At 40.5% G+C, this 20,983-nt stretch overlaps 1 protein-coding gene across 1 annotated transcript; it reads left to right on the forward strand.

Moving 5' to 3' along the window:
• The first annotated feature begins 6,933 nt into the window (after positions 1–6,933).
• Positions 6,934–19,529, forward strand: LOC149273393 (prostaglandin reductase 1-like). Its single transcript, XM_089506377.1, has 9 exons — positions 6,934–7,039; positions 10,737–10,782; positions 11,543–11,602; positions 13,208–13,375; positions 16,639–16,756; positions 17,433–17,588; positions 18,909–19,014; positions 19,178–19,296; positions 19,416–19,529. The coding sequence occupies exons 1-9, from the start codon at positions 6,934–6,936 to the stop codon at positions 19,527–19,529; spliced, it is 993 nt and encodes a 330-aa protein (XP_089362503.1).
• The last annotated feature ends 1,454 nt before the right edge of the window (positions 19,530–20,983 follow it).

Genomic DNA, 20,983 nt, shown 5'->3' on the forward strand with positions numbered 1-20,983 from the left:
TATTTACTGCACTGGTAGTTTAAACAATTTGAAACAAAACAAATGCCTTACATATTTTCTGTTATATTTTATAAGAGGAGGAGAAGATCATCAATCACAAAGGAACTGTAAATGAACATTCATATACACTGAACAGCCATAACATTATGACCATCTGACTTATATTGGAATATATCACCCGTTTGCTGCCAAAATGCCCTGACTCATCCAGGCATGGACTCCACTAGACCTCTGAAGGTGTGCTGTGGTATCTGGCATCAAGACGTTAGCAGCAGATCCTTAAAGTCCTGTAAGTTGCGAGGTAGGGCCTCCATGGATGCATTCTGGTACCATGTGTTCTCCAGGTGAGCGACGCACACGCACCAGGCCATCCACATGATGTAAAAGAAAACATGGTTTATCAAACCAGGCCACCTTCTTCTATTGCTCGATGATCCAGTTCTCACGTGAGCTTCATTGGTCACGTGCCCATTATAGGTCCTTTCGGCAGTGCACATTGGTCAGCATGGGCTTACTGGTCTGCTGCTCCGCAGCCCCATACACAACAAACTGCGATGCACTGTGTATTCTGACACCTTTCTATCAGAACCAGCTAAAACGTATTCAGCAATTTGAGCTACAGTAGCTTCTGTTGGATTTGACCGCCATGAGCATCAATGAGCCTTGGCTGCCCATGACCCTGTCGCTAGTTCACTGTTTTTCCTTCCTTGGACAACTTTTGATAGGTACTGACTAGTGCAGACTGGGAACAGCCCACAATAGCTGCAGTTTTGGAGATGTTATGACCCAGTCATTCAGCTATCACAATTTGGTCAAAGTCACCCAGAACCTTACGCTTGCCCATTTTTCCATCTTCTAACACATCAACTCTGAGGATGAAATGTTCACTTGCTGCCTAATACCCAGTGTAATTCCCTTCACCCGTCAGTGGTCATAATTTTATGTCTGATCAGTATACATATATACTGCCAGATGGTGAAGCTTGATTGATCATTCCAGAGAACATATATCCACTACTCCAGTGGCAGTGTGCTATACACTACTCCAGACAATGCTTGGCATTATGCGTAGTGATCTTCGGCTTGTGTGCAGTTGCTCAGCTGAGGAAACCCATTTCATCAAGTTCCTGACAGACAGTGCTTTTGCAGATGCTGCTTCCAGAGGCAGTCTTGAACTCTGTCGTGAGTGATCCTACAGAGAACAGATAATTTTTATGGACAAATCTGGGTTTGGCGGATGCCAGGTCAATGCTACCTAATGGAATGCATGGTGCCTATTGCAGACTGGTGGAGAAAGGATAATGCTCTGGGGCTGTTTTTCAGGGTGTGGGCTAGGTCCTTTAGTTTCAGTAAAGGGTAATGTTATTGCTACAGCATACAAAGACATTTTAGGCAGTTGTATGTTTCCAACTTTGTGGGAACAGTTTGTCGAGGTGCTGAATTCACAGGAACACTGCAAATTATTGTGGCGAGAAAGCTGTTGTAACTGCAAAAGGGGGACCAACTACATATTAATATCAATAAATTTAGAATGCAATCTCATTGAAGTCCATGTTGGTATAATGGTTAGGTGTCCCAATACATTTGACTCTTTTTTAGTCTTATTTATTGAAGCAAAATGTTGAGGGCTTTTTACATAAATTCTACCTCTCTCCATAGCATATTCTACAAAATATTGAGAAGCGATGTTAGAGATTTTCTCAGCAATACAAAACTTTCATTATTCATCCATTGCTTGTTAGCTAATGGCACACCCACGAAGACTTGCCAGTACAGGTGTTGTACTTAAGGAAAACCAAAGTCTACAAGACTATAGTAGGCAAACGTTTTACATCAAACACTGTTACAAATGTCAATATCACACCTAGCTGAAAATGTGATAACAGCTTATCCTCAAACTGTATGGCATATGGATATCAGATCTGGACTTAAATCAAAGTTAAGGTTGTTCTAATTATGAACAACTATGTCTGCAATCCGTTGGCTATGCTGTAAAACCCAATTTAAGGGTATGGTTGAGACTTGAGGAAGCAACACTGGTCAGGGGAGGTCATCGGATCTCAGGGGGGTATAAGTTCAGTGGAGGGGTCTGGCGACAACTAGAGGATAACACTGAACACTGTAAAGGATGTCTTTGGTTGAAGCAGACAATGGCTGTTGCTGTGTAGGGACAAGAAAATTCAGAAGAAATTCGGCTTGATGCGGTGGTCAGGATGAATAGGTGGCAGCGGATCAAATCAGAAGATCTTCCAGTGGACATGTATCCAGGCCTCCGGTGTGGTTGAGGCCTCCATTTTCCGGTTCCGATCAGCAGCAACAGCTGGATGGTCAGAGGTTGTTGAGACACCTGAAGTCCAGTCCTGCAGCTTCCCAGAAGAGGTCCCCTTCAGTGATGCAATCTTTTTCGAGGCCTGGCTGAAGCATCCCCACCTTGCTTTTCCCCGTCCATTTCTTTGTTTGGGTCGTCAGCAGGGTCTGAGGTCTTGCAAGATGACTCTGGCACCTTGCATTCATGACCCCAATTGGCGGCATGGCTCACCCCATCACAGGGCTCAGAGAAGGGACTGTAGGCTCAACCGGACAGGGGGTGCCAGGCAGGATAGCCCAGGTGGGCTTTAAAGAAAAGAAGACAGCGGCAGAGATGGCAGGATTGGCAAGACAGCCTAGATGGCGGATAGACAACAGAGACGAGGAGGGTAGCAAGGGCAGCACTAGAAGAACGTCAGGTAGAGGGCGCCTTGGCATATATATACCATACCAACCAACTGTGCATAAAAGATTTATAGAACTTTCGAAATTACCTCTCCATGAAAAACTACTACTTCTGGATATATTTCTAAATAGCTATTATTTTCTGGTTAACTGTAGAAACATGTATTCTTTTGTGTGGACACCTAGTACCAACATTGGTCAAGTTCAAGGTAATGTTGTAACCATCATTTCATTTTCCTGGATACCGTTCCCAAATACTAAACTGCCCAAGTGAAGCAAAACTAGTACAATTTAAGAGTCCTGTACTAATATAGTATATAGATGGCTATATCACTATAACCTTACTTTATTTCGCAACAGCAAAAGCAAGGCAACATTTAATCTGGTGATGAATACTTCCAGCAATTCCATCTGTTTGATGGTGTGATAATATAAAAAAAATAGCTCTTGTGATTAAAACAGAAAAGCCATGGTTTGGCAGGAACCATACGGGTCAAACTGTATGTAACACCAGTTTATTTTCTTCTAGTGAGACTTCCCATTACAACTTATAAGGGAAGCACAGAGAGTCTGTGGGATGAACAACGTTGTAAACTGCATACAGAAACACCCTGGGTTTTGATCTTCTTCGTTGAACAATGAGGTAATACTCGGGAAAATATTCTTAACAAACAGTTGTCCCAATTCCATGTCCCACATGAACTGTTAGAGGGTTTTTACTTTGTGCTGTAATGTAACAAAAACTTTCGTTTTTCCTTTACTGTGTGACAGCAGGTCAGTTGGGGACAGATTCCGTAATAACAAGCTCTCTTGCTAGAGCTGTTTATCTTTGTTTTAACTCTGCTAGTCCTGGATGATAGACATATTCTCCAAAGTACATTTCTGCGTTTTTGTTTGTATTTTACAGTTATTCTCAAATGTAATGTCACCCTTTGGGCCATGGAAAATGTTGGAAGGTATGGCTAAACTACTAAATAGCTTTCATTGTAGTCTGTTTTACAAACCCCCCCACCTATATTGTCATCAATATATTATAAATATCTATAGTATACTATATAGTACTATATTTGTTAACAGTGGTAGGGCAGGGTAATGAATAGCCAACTGGGCATAGCTCCAGCATAAGAACAACATAACACAGAACTGTAATCCTTAGAGAGCTGTGTCTGGTTACATGTAAACTACAATCATGGCTAATATCCAACATGTTTCTACTTATGTTTAGAATGATTTTAATGTATTAACAGTAGCAACAGTCTTACCTTGTTACTTTCACTGCAGTGATGGCTACTAGTCAATGTAGATGCACTAAACAGGGAGTTGTAGTGGGATGACTCTCATCTAACCTCAGTAACTATGGATTATACTGGGTCAATTTAGCACAAAAGTCACCTTTATTTTGCAAAGATTGTATGAGCCATCTTAACTTCCTGTTCACTGGATATAGATGATTATGCTACCATTACGTTACATCATCCCCCTGCCATTTGTAGTTATTCACCCTCTTCATTGACATTGTTGAGGTACATTTCCCACCATTCCCTCCAGCAAGAACAGCAGGAGAACAAAACTGTATGCCCACATACTGCCCGCAATAGGCATGCATACATGGGAAAATTATCCAGATCTATTGTCTGTAACAAAAGCTGGTGGTGGTCAGTTATATGTGGTTTTTCCCAAATTACAACATGATCTGGACTCAGATAAAGGCACACACTGGAAAAGATTTGATTTTGTTATGTTAACCTAAGGCTTTGAGGTCACACATTGGGTAGGCTAAGAGTCTCCAGACTGGTTAACAGTTTCACCCTTAAGGGGACACTCCGGCCAAATCATCTGTGTGGTTCTGTCGCAAACTCATAAATCCTTGCATACGTACACACGCATATGCAAATGTTCGACAAATACATCGCCTGTCACAATTTACAACCAGTCAGCTTTAGCACTGGGAATTTTGTGAGAATCATTGGACCACTAAGGAGATGTGCGTTTGCTTTTGGGGCAATTGTTTCCCTGGTCCAGTCCAAAATTCTTTAAACAGGAAGTATAAAAATGGGAAGGCAGTGGGGACAAGTCACGTCGTTTTGCGTAACCTGGTGGTGTAACAGGGTCACCGTACCCAAGGTATTATTATTATTATTATACTTTATTTATAAAGCGCAGACAGATTCCGCAGCGCTGTAGCCCTGTTGGAAGGCTGAGGAATCGCCAGTCAGTACCCCCATACAGATAGCTAGTGCCATCCACGGAACAGTCAGACCTCCATTTGTAGTAAAAAAAACAACTTTTAAGTAAAACCACACAGAATTTATATAGATCCTTAATTAAATGTGCACCGAAGCCAACCCCCAATCCCATCAACTCACATCCCATCACAAATCCCATCAGTACACAGGCAATGTATCAGGGGGAGGGACTTATGGGATACAATGGGTTTCCCCGCCTGTGTTATCCCCCCTGTAGTGAGAGTTCTGTCTGGGCAAACAGGGCTGTGCTGACTAATTAAGAGCTCCAGCCAGATTACAGGATTGTTCCTTTGAAGGGATGGAGCTCTGGGATGGTTATAAAATAAAACACCCTATAAAAACCTACAGGGTCACAGTATCAGGAACTGGACACAAAGGCGTTCCATGACCCGGCTAAACTTCATACGACAATATTAGCCTGTTAGCCTGGCCCTGTGACAGGTGGTTATATCATTGTGTGACCAGCTATAAAGAGTTAAAGGCAAACTAAGGGTGTGAAAGGGTGAGGTGTAGTGGTGTGATCATAGAGTGAGGATGTTTAGTGTCAGTGTGTATGTGTAAATATGTGTTGGTGTGAGTGTGCAAGTGTATGTCTATGATGGTGTTAACATGAGAGAGTGTTACAGTGTGTATATGTTTTTTTTGTGTGAGAGTGCATGTGCTAGTACACATTGGTTAACAGGGGGTAAGGGGCCAGAGGGCCACTTAAGAATTACCTGCCCCACAGGCCAGAAAGTGTCAGCCCACCCCTGTCTGAGACTCCTAACTCGGACAATGGAGTGTTCTTTAACAAGAAACTCTAATCCCCAGTCATTAGTCTTACATATCTATTCAAATTTTATATTATATTTTTCCATGTCCTTTCAGTTGTATCATATGGGGTAGCCTCCATGTTGCTGATGCTCCATCCCCTAATAGTCATTATATTAACTGTACAGAGGAACAGTATGGCTATGAAAAACAATTTTTTCCTCAGACAATATTAGCCTTTTCGTTTATCAATGTGTCAACTCATCAAAATGAGGGTAATACGCAGGATATCCTTATCTCTCTTTTGTGTATCACCTAAATAATTATAAGCACTCTCACGGTTGTACCCAGAGATCTCCGGGAGAAGCACCCGAATCGCCCGGGTCATAGGAGCGGGGTCTTCGACACGCCCCGCTCCCCGCCCATTTCCCCTTTAAAAGGGGAGTTTCCCATATCAGCGGATCCGCCCCCGGCATCAGCGGAGCCGCCCCCGGCATCAGCGGAGCCGCCCCCGGCATCAGCGGAGCCGCCCACCGACTCAACAGGACCGCCAGCTGACGCCAGTGGGCAGTCCTGGCCGCATCCCGCAAGGGAAGGCTCCGTGTGTCTGGAGCTAAGAAGATCCCGAGTATGGTTAACATTACAGTGGTCCTTTTCAAGTGCCAAGTCATCTCTGTAGTTTAACTGATAACTTGAATCTTAGTGAATGGACATTTCAGTTTCTATATACTCGGTGTTGTGCCTGCATCCAAAAAGAGAGTGAGGCATGTGAATTTAAGTTATTTGGTACGTTCAGTTAAACGTTTACAGTTAAATATTTAAAACGTTTGCTTAAACCCTACATAGAGTTATTACAAGAAAGGCTTTTGAGGTTCTTTCAGTGTTTCTAACTGGTTGGCTGTCTTTCTCCATTAGTATTTTATATTGTCAGTATAATTTCAATGATCCTTTTCTGATTTTTGTGCGGAGTACTAACAAATATTTGCTCTAAAAGTAACTATGAACTCTATTAGCTAAGAGAAAAAATGAAATACAAATACGGACATGATTTCTGGCAGGATGATTGGTTATGTGCATCTCATAGTATTGTTAGTTGAACCAATAAATTGAAAGATATTCTAAACAGGGAGGTTCCCCCTTTGTGTTGGGAGGATATTAGGACACCCTGCACAGTAGTTTTGCAGATTCGTGAGCTCATGGTTCTGTTGTCTTGCAGTCATTACAGAATGGTGCTGTCTCGCTCCTGGACCCTGGTTAAACACTTTGAGGGTGCTCCGAAACTTTCAAATTTCAAGTTAAAGGAGGTGGCTTTACCAAAGATTAAAAATGGAGGTTAGTAGGGACATTCACATTTTACTGCCTTTGATTATGATTTAATACTTTCCAAAATTATGTTTTAATTGATTGCGATTGGGAATATTGCCTGATCTTAACTAATGCACATTAATGACTGAGCAATTTTGCTAGATCACGCAGCATATATATTAATGTTACATTAAACCTAATGGTCTGAAGATGGTTATGCTGTTACTGACTGTTCTTTTCAACTTCTTACAGATTAGCTACTACTACTACTACTAATAATAATAATTTTATATAAGAAAATATGAGTGAGATGCATTGGTTTACATGCCTAAATAAATAATTAAAAAGTTAAAATCTTGGTCTATATCTTGGTACACAAAGTAAAAAAAAATATATCGAAGACAATATTGAACTAACTGTCTCTTTCCTTTGATGATATATCAGGTTTTTACATTTTTTATTCTGTATGTATATATATATATATATATATATATATACAGTATCTCCCAAAAGTGAGTACACCCTCACATTTTTGTAAATATTTTATTATATATTTTCATGTGACAACACTGAAGAAATTACACTCTCGTACAATTTAGTAGTGAGTGTACAGCCTGTATAAATGTGTTGTCCCCTCAATATAACTCAACACGCAGCCATTAATGTCTAAAACCTTGGCAACAAAAGTGAGTACACCCATAAGTGGGAATGCCCAAATTGGGCCCAATTAGCCATTTCCCCTCCCCGGTGTCACGTGTAAATGGGGAGCAGGTGTGTTACATTTGGTGTTACCACGCTCACACTCTCTCATTCTGGTCACCTGTTTGAGGATACTGTATATGCACCAGTGCTCTGATCCCTTTTGGTTTTGTATAGTGTATATAGTCATCAATTACTGTCATCCAGCAATCATCTTCTGTCCATAGAGGCATAATTTAGTGAATATGCAACCTGGAACATTTTGTCCAGCATGTGAAAGTTTACTGCTGCTGCCACTATGCATGCACTCAACCTTTAGAATAGGCAATTTGTCTAGAGGAATCAATACCACATTCACTGGCACAGAAGTCTGTGGAACTTTATTCAGGTGTCACTATGAATTACATAAGGCCAACTAAAACCACCTTACCTCAGGGGAGGGCTGGCACTTTCTGGCTTGGGGTGCAGGTGCAGCCAAGTGGCCCCATCAGCCCCTTGTACCCTACTCGCTAACTCACATATACACTGGCACACATATTTATACACTAACACAAAGTTACACATTCTCTCTTGCACTAGCACACAGTTACATACTCATGTTAACACATACTCCCATAGCACACTTACACATATAGATTAATGTTCACACACCTACACATTAATGCTAATACACGCACTCTCACACACGAAACATACACAACCACATTCATGCTAACACACACCATCTAACACACAAACACTTACACATGAACATTCATGCTCATACACACTTACATATTAATGCTAGCACAAACTCTCCACAGGACACCGCGCCCCCAGATTAGCTGCCTTTGTATAATTTACCGTTAAATCGGTAAGATGACTTTCAAGAATCTCCCTTACATTATGTATACATTATATGGGGCAGCTCAGTCCTTCTTGCAGGTATTGGACTTTCATAACGATTAATAAGATAGGGAACTCCAGCAAACTCCTATGGACCCCAGCGCTAAAGGTAGTCTTGGAAAGACAAAAAATGTATCCTAAATGCTTTAATACATTGTTCCCCCTTTGACATAAGATTGTCTTTTGATAGCCTGAAAAAGGTGTTCTTTAATGACCAAGAATGTCAATGCAAGGGACAGTAGGCCGATGACATCCTAGTGTCCTCTTTGTCAGCGGGGACAACAACACCATGCCTCTGCTGTGATCATTCATAACTCCTTGTCGCTGATCACACATAAATTACAAGAGAGATCCCTAGGGTCTACAAAGACCCTAAGAGAATCTCTAGTCGTGTAGCACTGTTCTCTGACGAGCTGCCAAAAAGTTAAAAACAACAATAATAAAAAATGACAGCAAACTTTTTAAGTGTCAAAAAGTTCCTAAAATACCTCTCTCAATAGAAGTATGACATAAAAAAAACAAAAGTAGCTTTAAATATGGGTGTAAGATAATTTTGGTTTTCAAACAAACCTATACATGTCGTTAATGACTATTGTAGCTGGAAATGGCCGATTATCTTCATATCTTAATAAGCGTACAGAGGCAACCATCACTCCTGTGTCCCAATAGCAAGTTGTGTCAGATAATCCAAGTGTAAATTTAAAAGGCTAAATGATTATTAGAAAATGTTTGGTTACAATCATAAAGCTCAGCCGCAAGCTCAAAGCCAAAGTCCCATGGAATATTTCTCTCTTTGTGTATAAAATATAGTGCTGAACTGTACTGTATTCTGTAATGTATCTCATTTTGTTCCAGCAAACATCCTTTATCTGTAGACCTAGAGGGTGGCATTGTTGTTAATCGTGATATTATTATTATTATTAACTTTTATTTATATAGCGCCAACAATTTACGCATCCCTCCTTTGGATAACGTTCCCTGCTTAACACCACACTAAGCTAATGAAGTCTGTGCACTTTTCATAGATATTTCAATGTCTGGCAGGATGATCCATTCTATTGTTTACCACAGTCAGTATAAGGAGTCATGGAGTTTGTCTAGTACATTGGGCTAAGATAGCAGACCTAGAACACACACAAATAGCTAATACAGTGCTGCCCAAAACCATCATATAATGCATAAACTAGAACTGTTTTGAAAAAGAAAACAGCACAATAGCCCCTCTTCCTTCAATGGGCTCACCTCAAAAGTGGGAGCCCAATAATCCATTCTTGTCTACTGGAAGGAGGGGTGACTAAGGAGGCTTGGTTTAGTTTTAATTTGGCTAAAGTGGACTGTCACTGAATTTGGGAATACTTTTGAAAAGTATTACAGGTTCACTGCATTTTTTTTTTCATGCAAAAAAATGCATAAAACACAAACCTAATTATTTATGTTAAACGATAGGAGAAATTAATTTCCCTGCTATCTAATCTATACCACCAGAGTGCACTGCAGTGGTAATGGTTTGCAGTAAATTGTGAATACAGCTGACAAAACAACTGGCAATATTTCTAAACTCTTTTAAAACGTTAATATATGCATTGTAGTTGCATGTTCCTCATGGTGACGTTATATGTTATTGATTAAGCAAACTTCACTGATATGAAAAGCCAGGTTTGTACAACTGTTATGATAAGCACTTGAGTAATAACAAAAAATAAAAAAAATAGTACATTTCTGCGGGGCACTTCCTGCTGCCAGGAAGTCTGTATATTTAGCTTGGTACTTCTAAACTAAGGTGACCAGGTGTCCACTAATAAAGGCATAATAAAAATGATAGTATATAACCCTGTCATGTAGAAATGCCCATGTGTGTGGAGAAATCAGGTCAGCCAACTATAGGTAGAAAAACTGCATGACTGAAAAACTGTATATAAGCAGAATACCATTTAAACTGTTTTTAAGCGGCTATTTAACTACATGCAAGTAACATAAACAGTTGTTATGTTAAAACTTGTATAGGTGACACAAACTAATTTCAGTGATTCCAAAATACACCTTCAGTTTATACTTTTAAGTGTAAGGTGGGCAAACAATAAAGATCAAGCACAGTTTATATATCTCTATGCTAATCATTTATGATTTTGTGTATTTGCAGAGGTATTATTGGAAGCGGAGTATTTCAGTGTTGACCCTTACATGAGGTATGCATTAATTCTGTACAAAGTATAGAACTTATATATCAAAAGTGAGGTGTACTTAGAGTAACCATGAAATTTCAGTCATAGCAAGATAAACACTATGACTTATTGGCAGACCTTCACATCCATTCGAGTCTTTCAAAGATTGGATCCAACTAAAAGTTATATCTCTAAGCTTGTGTGTTTCTTTCTTGTTCTATTAATAGTTTGGTCAGCTAAAAGGTACTACAAACCACACGTTTTCTTTAGCACCAAACTACCAGTATTTATATTAGAATTATTTCTACGTTAGAAGAAAATGATCATAGAAAAAAAGAAAAATTTGGCAGGGTACAGTATATACCAAACCTGCCAATAATATTTCTATAAGAGCATGCTACATTTACAGTATGACTTAAAACTTATAAGCCTGATTGTGTTTCAGCTGACCAGAACCTGCTCCTAATCTTTTCAAGCTTTAGGGTCATGCAAAACAAGCTTTTGGAATGCTTTTAGGAATGTTTAATAATAACCCTACCTATTCAAAACCTGATAAGAGGTTCACTCTTTTAAAAAAGAACTGCCTATAGAGGAGATATTGGTCACCCTAGACTTGTTCTCCAAAAGCAAATATGTGTGTGTTATTATTGTAAGTAGTCCAGCTGCAATACAGATAACTTGAATGCCAGCAGTTTTGACTTGCAAGACATGAAGCACTGCTGAGGTAGTGTTCTTAGAGTGCTGTATATGTTGGTGTCATTTTTTTTTCTATTCATACTCCTAGACCCTACAGCAAGAGAATGATGAAAGAAGGGGATGTCATGATTGGGACGCAGGTTGGCAGGTAAATATCAATACTTTTTTCAGCTTTCACAACAACAAGGGTGCTACTGCTGACTGGTGTATTTGTCAGAGATTTGTAATGCATATCTACTATTTATCACAGAAGCTTGCAATGTCATTCAATAGATCAACGTTAATGGAGTATGATTTAAAGTCAGATAAGATTTTAACACCTTTTTATGTTAAGTGACTTAATATCTTACGCTATTAATGTTGCGCCATGACTTCCTCAGGATATCTTTGTTGGGACCAGAACAGCGATATCCAACAAAAGACCCCATTCGTCCTAGGAACTTATCCATTGCTGCTCTTCGTTCTTAGTTCAGTGCTGTTACAAGCTGTACAGAACACATATTTTGTCCCAGAAGCTCTGCCTTCTTCAAAACAAGTTCCTAAAAAAAAGAATCAGTGCGTACCCAACTAATACTATTAAGAAGCACGTATCTGAGGTGTTTCAGGGTCACCGTTCCCAAGGCTGGGTACCCCTGTTTGAGGGCTGAGGAATCACCAGTCAGTACTCTCATGGATCAGTCAGACCACCATTTGTGCAGTAAAACAAGAACCACTTTTATTACTTTTATTATTTATTGACGTTCTCCACACACAACCCAACCCCAAATCCAATCAGCTCGGGGAGAACACAGGGAATGCATTAGGTGAGGGGAATAAGGGATACAATGGGTTTCCCCGCCTGTCTTATCCCCCCTGTAGTGAGGCTGCCATGTGGGCAAACAGGGCTGTGCTGGCCGATTAAGAGCTCCAGCCAGGCTACATGATTGCCGCTTTGAAGGGCCGGAGCTGCAGCCTCATTCAGACTCTGGGGCTCTTATAAACTCTTACCGGGTCATTGTATCAGAAACTGGACACAAAAGTACTCCATGACCCGGCTAAGAGTTCCACGAAAATATTAGCCTGTTAGCCTGGCCCTGTGACACTGGTCCTGTCACAAGCTGCTTTGTAGCTTGTCCTACAGTGCTTCCCTGCTTGGGAGCATCTCAAATTTTAGCTTGTGCCATTACTGAGGAAAACTCTCCATCATCTTGTTTGATCCTGCAAAATGCGTAGTCCAGGACCAAAATTTGAGCCATGAAACCTCAGACGTACGTTTTGGCCTACACTGGCCTCATCAGTGGGGGACAATTGGTATCCCTTGTGCAGGGAAATGGAGATGATAGTGATTCTTCCTCTGAAACGGCACAAGAGAATTAAAACTTGAGATGCTCCCAAGCAGGGATGGAAGCTATGAAGTGGCTGTCCGTTCTTGGTATGTATAATTTAATAAATTAAATGCCTATAACTCGACTGATTGCTCATTTAACTGAATAGACCCGTAGCTTTCAATGCTTGCCTAGAATTTGGTATCATGTACCTCAGTATATTTGATGCTTTGTCACATGGCTGATGAAAGTTGTGATTACTCAGAAATCTCACAAACAAAAGCACTGCGATAAACTTTAGAGGAAATTAAACCTTTTTTTATTTACTTGATGTGCTTGTGATTTGAGGGGGTTTTTTTGTAGGAAATTACATCTTGAGAGCTATAAAACTACAAGCTAAACCACTTGACATTACATTATATTTAGGTTTTCTGTATTTTCTTTTAAAGGGTTTTGGAAAGTAACAATCCTGCTTTCCCAGTTGGCAGTTATGCTGTTTCAAGTGCTGGCTGGACAACCCATTCCATTTCTCAAGGTAAAGAATTGACACCACTACTTCCTAACTGGCCTGACCACATCCCCAAATCATTGGCTCTTGGGACAATTGGAATGCCTGGGTATGTGGATTACATTTTCATCATACAAACTACTCTTATGTAGATATTATAGAATTAGTATATTAACATACCGTATTTTCTGGCGAAAGATGACTTTTTAACCCGTGAAAATCTTCTCAAGAGTCGGGGGTCGTCTTATACGCGGGGTACTGAAACTTACCGAGCCGGACTGGAGAATCACGATTCCCCACGAATTGGGGAGTTCACGACCTCCCTCTAACCAGCCCAACATTAGGGAGCTCGAGGTCTGGCACTTCAGACCTCGGCTTCCGTGCTCCCTAATCACTACGCGCCGGCTATTGATGCCGAGCGCGGGGATGACGTCATGTCCCGGCGCTCGGCATCAATTGCCGGCGCGTAGTGATGAGGGAGCAGTAAAGCAGAGGTCTGAAATGACAGACCTCACGCTCCCACAACTGGATGGAAGATAGAAGATGAGAAAGGTAAGAGATGGGGAGAAAGGGGTGTATGTGTATATATGTGTGTGTAAGGTCAGTGGATGTGTATGGTCAGGTGTGTGTAAGAGCAGTGTAGGTATTTGTGTGTTTGTAAGGTGGTGTGTATATATATATATATATATATATATATATATATATATATATATATATATATATATATATGTGTGTGTGTGTAAAGGCAGGGGTGTGTGGTGAGGGCAGTGTATAAATGTGTATGTATTGACAGGCGTATGTTAGTATGTGTAGATTAGGGCTGCAACAACTAATCGATAAAATCGATAATAATCGATAATGAAATTCGTTGCCAACGAATTTCATTATCGATTAGTTGAATCGATTATTATCGATTATAACGCTCTGAAAAATACCCCTCATTATATAATCCGTTTAGTCTGACTCACAGCAGCAGCTCCTACTTACCAGCCCCTCCCTGTAATCACTGTGACAACTTGCCCCGCCCCCTTCCTTCTCCCAGAAGGCCAGAACCACATGGCTGTGACACTCATCTAACTGTAAGTATAAAATTAATATTTGGGCTGCTGAAAGTTAGGGGAGGTGGGAGTTAATTTAGGGGCAGTTATGGTTAATGGGGTGTTTAGGGTTAATTTAGGGGAAGTTATGGTTAATGGGGTGTTTAGGGGCAGCTATGGTTAATGGGGTGTTTAGGGTTAATTTAGGAGCAGCTGTGGTTAATGGGGTGTTTGGGGTTAATTTGAGGCAGTTGTGGTTAATGGTATGTTTAGGGTTAATTTAGGGGCTGTTGTGGTTGACAGGGTCTTTAGGGTTAATTTAGGGGATGCTGTGGTTAATGGGGTGTTTAGGGTTAATTTAGGGGCAGTTATGGTTAATGGGGTGTTTAGGGTTAATTTAGGGTAGTTGTTTTGATGGGGTATTTAGGGGTAGTTATGGTTAATGGGGTGTTTAGGGTTAATTTAATGATGAGGACTGAGGGTTAATTTGATTAATTTAATAAAGTTAACTTAAGGTGCAGTTAGAGATAAAGGGGGGCCAAACTAAGGGGAATCTAAATCCTGGGGGCAGTGAAGATTAACCCAGTACTTATTTAAAAAAGTATGATGTCAGTGTGATGTGAACGGGTCTGTGACTCTATGAGGGCACCATGAGATATCTGGGGGTATAAGGCATATCAGGGGAGGACGGAGAGACATATCCGGGGGTATAAGGCATATACGGTATATAAGGCATATGTGGGGAGGGCAGTGTGGCATGTCTGGGGAGGACGGAGTGGTGTATCAGGGTGTATAAGGCATATCTGGGGCCACAGTGGCATATCTGGGGGTAGACTGGAGTGGCATATGTGGGGAGGGCAGCGTGGCATGTCTGGGAGGTAGTGTGGCATGTCTGGGGAGGATGGAGTGGTGTATCAGGGGGTATAAGGCGTATCAGGCACAGTGGCATACGTGGGGGTGGAGTGGCATATGTGGGAGGCAGCGTGGAGTGGCATATGTGGGATGCAGCGTGGAATGGCATATGTGGGAGGCAGTGTGGAGTGGCATATGTGGGAGGCAGCGTGGAATGGTATATGTGGGAGGCAGCGTGGAATGGTATATGTGGGAGGCAGCGTGGCATATGTGGGAGGCAGAGTGGAGTGGTATATGTGGGAGGCAGCGTGGAATGGTATATGTGGGAGGCAGCGTGGAATGGTATATGTGGGAGGCAGCGTGGCATATGTGGGAGGCAGAGTGGAGTGGTATATGTGGGAGGCAGCGTGGAGTGGCACATGTGGGAGGCAGCGTGGCACATGTGGGAGGCAGCGTGGCACATGTGGGAGGCAGCGTGGCATGGCATATGTGGGAGGCAGCGTGGAGTGGCATATGTGGGAGGCAGCGTGGCGTGGCATATGTGGGAGGCAGCGTGGAGTGGTATATGTGGGAGGCAGCGTGGAGTGGTATATGTGGGAGGCAGCGTGGAGTGGTATATGTGGGGGGCAGCGTGGAGTGGCATATGTGGGAGGCAGCGTGGAGTGGCATATGTGGGAGGCAGCGTGGCGTGGCATATGTGGGAGGCAGCGTGGCAAGCCTGGGCTCAAACATGCATAAATTGGGGGGGGGGCTGGTTGGGAAATAAAGACAAGAAATGTATTTTATCAAAGTTTTTTTTTATTCTGATGTTTGTATTTAACAATTTGTTTATTAAATTATTTTAAATAAATGAAAAATTTACATTCATTTTTTTTATCCGATTAATCGATTAATCGGCCAACTAATCGATTATGAAAATAATCGTTAGTTGCAGCCCTAGTGTAGATATATATATATATGTGTGTGTATGGGCAGTGTATGTGTATGGACAGGTGTGTGTAAGGGCAGTGTATGTGTATATGTGTGTTTGTAAGCTGGTGTGTACATGTATATGTGTGTAAAGGCAGGGGTGTGTGAGGGCAGTGTATGTCTATGCATGTGTGTGGACAGGCATATGTTAGGGAGAGCTGATCCACCCAATCCAAGCAGGCTTTGTATACAACAACCAGCCAATCACCGGTAAGGTACATCGCTTGCCGTGATTGGCTGGTTGTTGTATACTGGGTAGAGGGGTAGTCTTATACGGCGAGTATAGCCCAAACTCTGTATTTTAACTGGAAAAGTTGGGGGTCGTCTTATATGCCCAGTCGTCTTTATACGCCGGAAAATACGGTAATTTGAGAACACTCATGAAGTATGAAACAATGTTTTTTCCCTACTTGGGTTTACTACAGTTTTTACATTTTAGTAACATTCTTTGTTTATTTGCATACTAGTGTTGCTTCCTAGAAACTGCCAACATCACTTACCTAATTTTTTCCAGTTTGACTGCCTATTTTGGTCTACGAGAAGTTTGCTTTGCCAAAAAAGGAGAAATTGTTCTTGTGAATGGAGCTGCGGGAGCTGTTGGTTCTTTAGTAGGGCAGATTGCAAAAATAATTGTGAGTATAGTTGTTTTCATTCTTTTGATGGAGTGCTGGGATGTGTCAATAACGGGCTGCCTTCGCTTGTTGCACGTGGTGTGATAACAATTGAACCTCACTGATGATGCCCATTGAAGCCTAAATGTAAAGTATCTCACAAAAGCGAGTACACCCCTCACATTTTTGTAAATATTTTATTATATCTTTTCATGTGACAACACTGCAGAAATGACACTCTGCTACAATGTAAAGTATTGAGTGTACAGCCTGCATAACAGTGTAAATTTGCTGTCCCATCGAAATAACTCAACACACAGCCATTATTTTCTAAACCTTGGCAACAAAAGTGTGTATGGAGTTCACCAGTTTCACTTTTGTGAGATACTGTACATCTGGGTTTGGTTCTTTTGCATTTGTACTCCCTCACATTTTGGTTCTAGATTGCTCTTGTGAGCTAATGGAGAGCTTTGTAATGACACATGGGAACTCAAACATATCGAGTTGACATTCACTATTTAGTGGTGCATTTTTCGCAATTGTTACCCAATATATTTTTAAAATTAGAGAGTGCAGAAGGGAAATAATAAACCTAAAATAGAAAAAATAAGAAATGGGTACAAAAAAGCAATACAAATATATATTTTATAATCTCTATATACCTATGTTTTCAAGCCATTGTTTTTTTTTTCTCCAGGGCTGCAAAGTAGTTGGATCTGCTGGCTCAGATGATAAGGTTGAATTTTTAAAGGAAATTGGTTTTGATGAAGCCTTTAACTACAAGACTGTGAGCTCTTTAGAGGAAGCTTTGAAAAAGGCATCTCCTGAAGGATACGATTGCTTTTTTGAGAATGTGGGTACAAATAACAGGGTATTTTTTATAAGACAATTATCAAAATTAGTATTTTTGCATCAGGCTAAGCATGATATCATTGTATTTGCTAAGAATGAGCTTTTCATAGAGGGATTTATAATAAAAATAAATAACAATGGGGCCATTATGAGCATTTAAGACAGTTATCTATTTATTTAGCTTACCAACAAGAAACTACAGTTAAAACATAATATTATGTATGCAAAGTTCTAGCACACAAGATGATACATGTGGCATAAAATACCTATACTAAAAATGTGGTGAGTGATGCAGATATGAAATGTGAATACCATAAAAAGGTCAGTGAGCCAGATGCATCCCAAAACTTGATTGTACATCAGCTAAGTCAGCTCACAGTAATTAACTCAGAACATAAACTGTCAGCTCAGGTTGGGCTGAAAGAATGCATCATTATTTGAGGCGGAAGACAAAATATCAATTTGATACACCCACATTTAAACACGCAAAGGCATAAAGCAGAGACCTAACATGTTTGACTGAGTTTATTAAAAGACAGAATGTACATTACATATATATATACAAGCCACTCTGTAGTGCAGCTCTCAATACAAACATATATACATATGTATATACAGACATAATCTGTGTGCAGTCCAAAAACTGAAACAGTGCTGTGACTTCGATCAATCATACATATACAAAACACAGTACAAAGGGCAACAGTAATCATCACACAACAACAATAAAAATGAAACCGTTACGGGGGGGGGGGGTGCAAAAAATAGCGATATTGCGGCAGTAGAGAAACCTGGAGAGGTGGTGGGGGATATGTGGAAAGGGATATGACGAAATTTCAAGGACTAAGGGGACCAGGACATACAGAGCTAAGATTAAGCCTCCTCTTTCAATTATAGAAAAGTCCTTAAGCAAGTTGATGTTCAGCTTGTGATGTTCAGTCTTGCACTCTTTATCTCGTCCTTAACCAGGATTACGTCCTAGCAAACCATAAAACCTCCTTAACGCAACACATTAATCACCAAGTTTCTTTAATGGCACCTTCTGTGTGAGCACCTGGAAAAAGTGCATACAAACGTGAGGAACCTCGGCTACCATATCTCAGTCCATACTTCCAATAGTTGTATGATGCTGTTTCTTCTGTGGGTCCTCTCCTGGCACCTGTTTGGTGGAGTTGGCCGCTTTGTGTGTTTTTAGACTTCTTCTATTGGGCTGGCTTGTACTTCTCAACCAGTGGTACAGGAGTATGATGTATTGTGCTTAAAAGAAATAGATCCCCAGAAGGTGCCTGATAACTGTGTCTGTCCTGTTGTATCCGTGCAGGTTGGGGGAGAATTTGCAGATGTGGCTTTACTCCAGATGAGAAAATATGGAAGAATTGCTGTTTGTGGAGCTATTTCCCTATACAATGATTCTGTTACTAGAAAAGGTACTGATCCATCCCATCAGTTTGTTCTTTACTGTACTGTATGACACATGCCTGGGTCCTTCTGAGACAGTTACATCATAGAAGTATAAAGAGAAACATTGGGCCTTGGAGTTGAATTATGACGATTATTTTGAGCATTATGTCCTTTCTTCTGTTTCCCCAGGGCCTTATGTTCACTTCCCCTTAATCTTCCAAGAGCTGCGCATGGAAGGATTCACAGTGCAGCGTTGGCTAAACAGATACAATGAAGGCCTGGAAAAGCTCATGCAGTGGGTTGTAGAGGTATATTTGTTTAATTTGACCCCTTATTTCTATTGCTTATCTTTATTAGAATGTAATATGTTGTATCTTGTATGTACTGATTACACAGCAGTACTAATATATATACCGGTTTCCAACAGGGAGAGTTGAAGTACCACGAGCACATTACTAAAGGATTTGACAACATGCCAGCTGCATTTATTGGAATGCTTAAAGGAGATAACATTGGAAAAGCCATCATAACAGCTAAATAAATATCTCAATTAAATGTTTTCCTATGTGTCCTGAGTTGTTCAGAAATAAATATTACATGTTGTACAACATTTTTGTTGAATATTTCAATCCTTCACATTTTAGTTATGTCAGAGTATGCCTGGGTTGATTTTAGAATTGTACCAAATTTCTATGTATGCCCATGCCATTGTAGCACCCAGTTAAGGTATGGCACCTTTTTAATGTGTAAACAGTAGAAGTAGCTATGAAAAAAAATGGGAATAATTTCCCTTTACATAAATTCCTCTTTTTCTTTTCAAATGAACTGTAACCATTTTGTAACAAACATGAAAAAATATAAGTATAACAATCATAGTGTAATCATTCCCTTATAAACTAAGTATAGTTTCCTATAATGATCATCAGCAACCATATTATACACAGACAAGAGCAGTGTTTTGTGTTTATTTAAAGGGGAAGTATTCTCATTTTATTATGTGCACAACACCTGGGTGCTTTGTCATCCTTTGTGCTTCATGGTTAAATTGAACAAGTAGTATGATGTGTTTAGTGTTATTGTAGCACCTTAACATGCATTTCAAAGCTGGTTTATAACACTACTCAAGGTGTGAACCACATTTATATGGGCTGTGCACCAGTTGTGCCTCTTTTTCACAATAGAAGTAGCTATGGTTGAGACCTCCTTCACAGGTCACCCTTTTTTTGTTGTCATGGTGTAATTCTTATTACATTTTCACAAAATCCATACCATAGTCTCTGTCTTTCTTCTCCCAGCCATTCATCAAAATATATAAATAATGCTTACACAGACAGGTATATTTTTTGATGAGAGTACCTTTTGATACTATTCATACATCTCTCTCTTATGTACGTAATGGTGCTGTATAGTTTTCCCTAAAAAGACTATCTGCTGGCTGTCATCTCCTTACTGCTTTGGATCTAACACCAGCCACTTTTAGCAATCTCTTGCTTTCTGATGATTCTCGCAAGTTTAGGTATGTTCACACTATTTCAGTTTCTGTTTATTAGTTATGGTGATCACTTGTATCACCATAAAGCCAACATGTGATGTGTATAGAATGGTAGTTTTTGTTGGGTAAGGTGAGCACCTTTGCTTTATGCTGTTAAAAGCATGTCGACTTGACCACACAAACGCCAACATCATTTTGAAACTTAGCCAACCAACAGGAGTGTTTTTTTTCTGCTGTGAGCCACTTAATCAGAAATATATGGGTGCGTGGGCCACATTAATTTTTAGAGAAGATATGGCCCAACCTGCCCCAAATTCACAACAATATGCAGAATTATTAAAAATCTTCATGTGACCAGCTGTCAATACATGTAATCAGCAAATCCAAAATAAAGAAGCAGAGGCTCAGCACTCAAATGGTAAGGTGAGTTTATTTCACGCAGGCAACGTTTCGTCACACAGGTCTTTCTCAAGCCTTAGAAAGACCTGTGTGTCGAAACGTTG

Source organism: Sceloporus occidentalis, unplaced genomic scaffold, assembly GCF_023333645.1.
Source record: "Sceloporus occidentalis isolate IW3139 unplaced genomic scaffold, rSceOcc1.0.p SCAF_380, whole genome shotgun sequence".
NCBI lineage: Eukaryota > Metazoa > Chordata > Lepidosauria > Squamata > Phrynosomatidae > Sceloporus > Sceloporus occidentalis.

Coding starts and splice junctions, on each gene's coding strand:
- LOC149273393 (XM_089506377.1), top strand. CDS start 6,934: ATGGTGCTGTCTCGCTCCTGGACCCTGGTTAAACACTTTGAGGGTGCT. Junction 11,603..13,207: donor ATTGGGACGCAGGTTGGCAG/GTAAATATCAAT, acceptor TTTCTTTTAAAG/GGTTTTGGAAAGTAACAATC. Junction 19,015..19,177: donor TGATTCTGTTACTAGAAAAG/GTACTGATCCAT, acceptor CTGTTTCCCCAG/GGCCTTATGTTCACTTCCCC.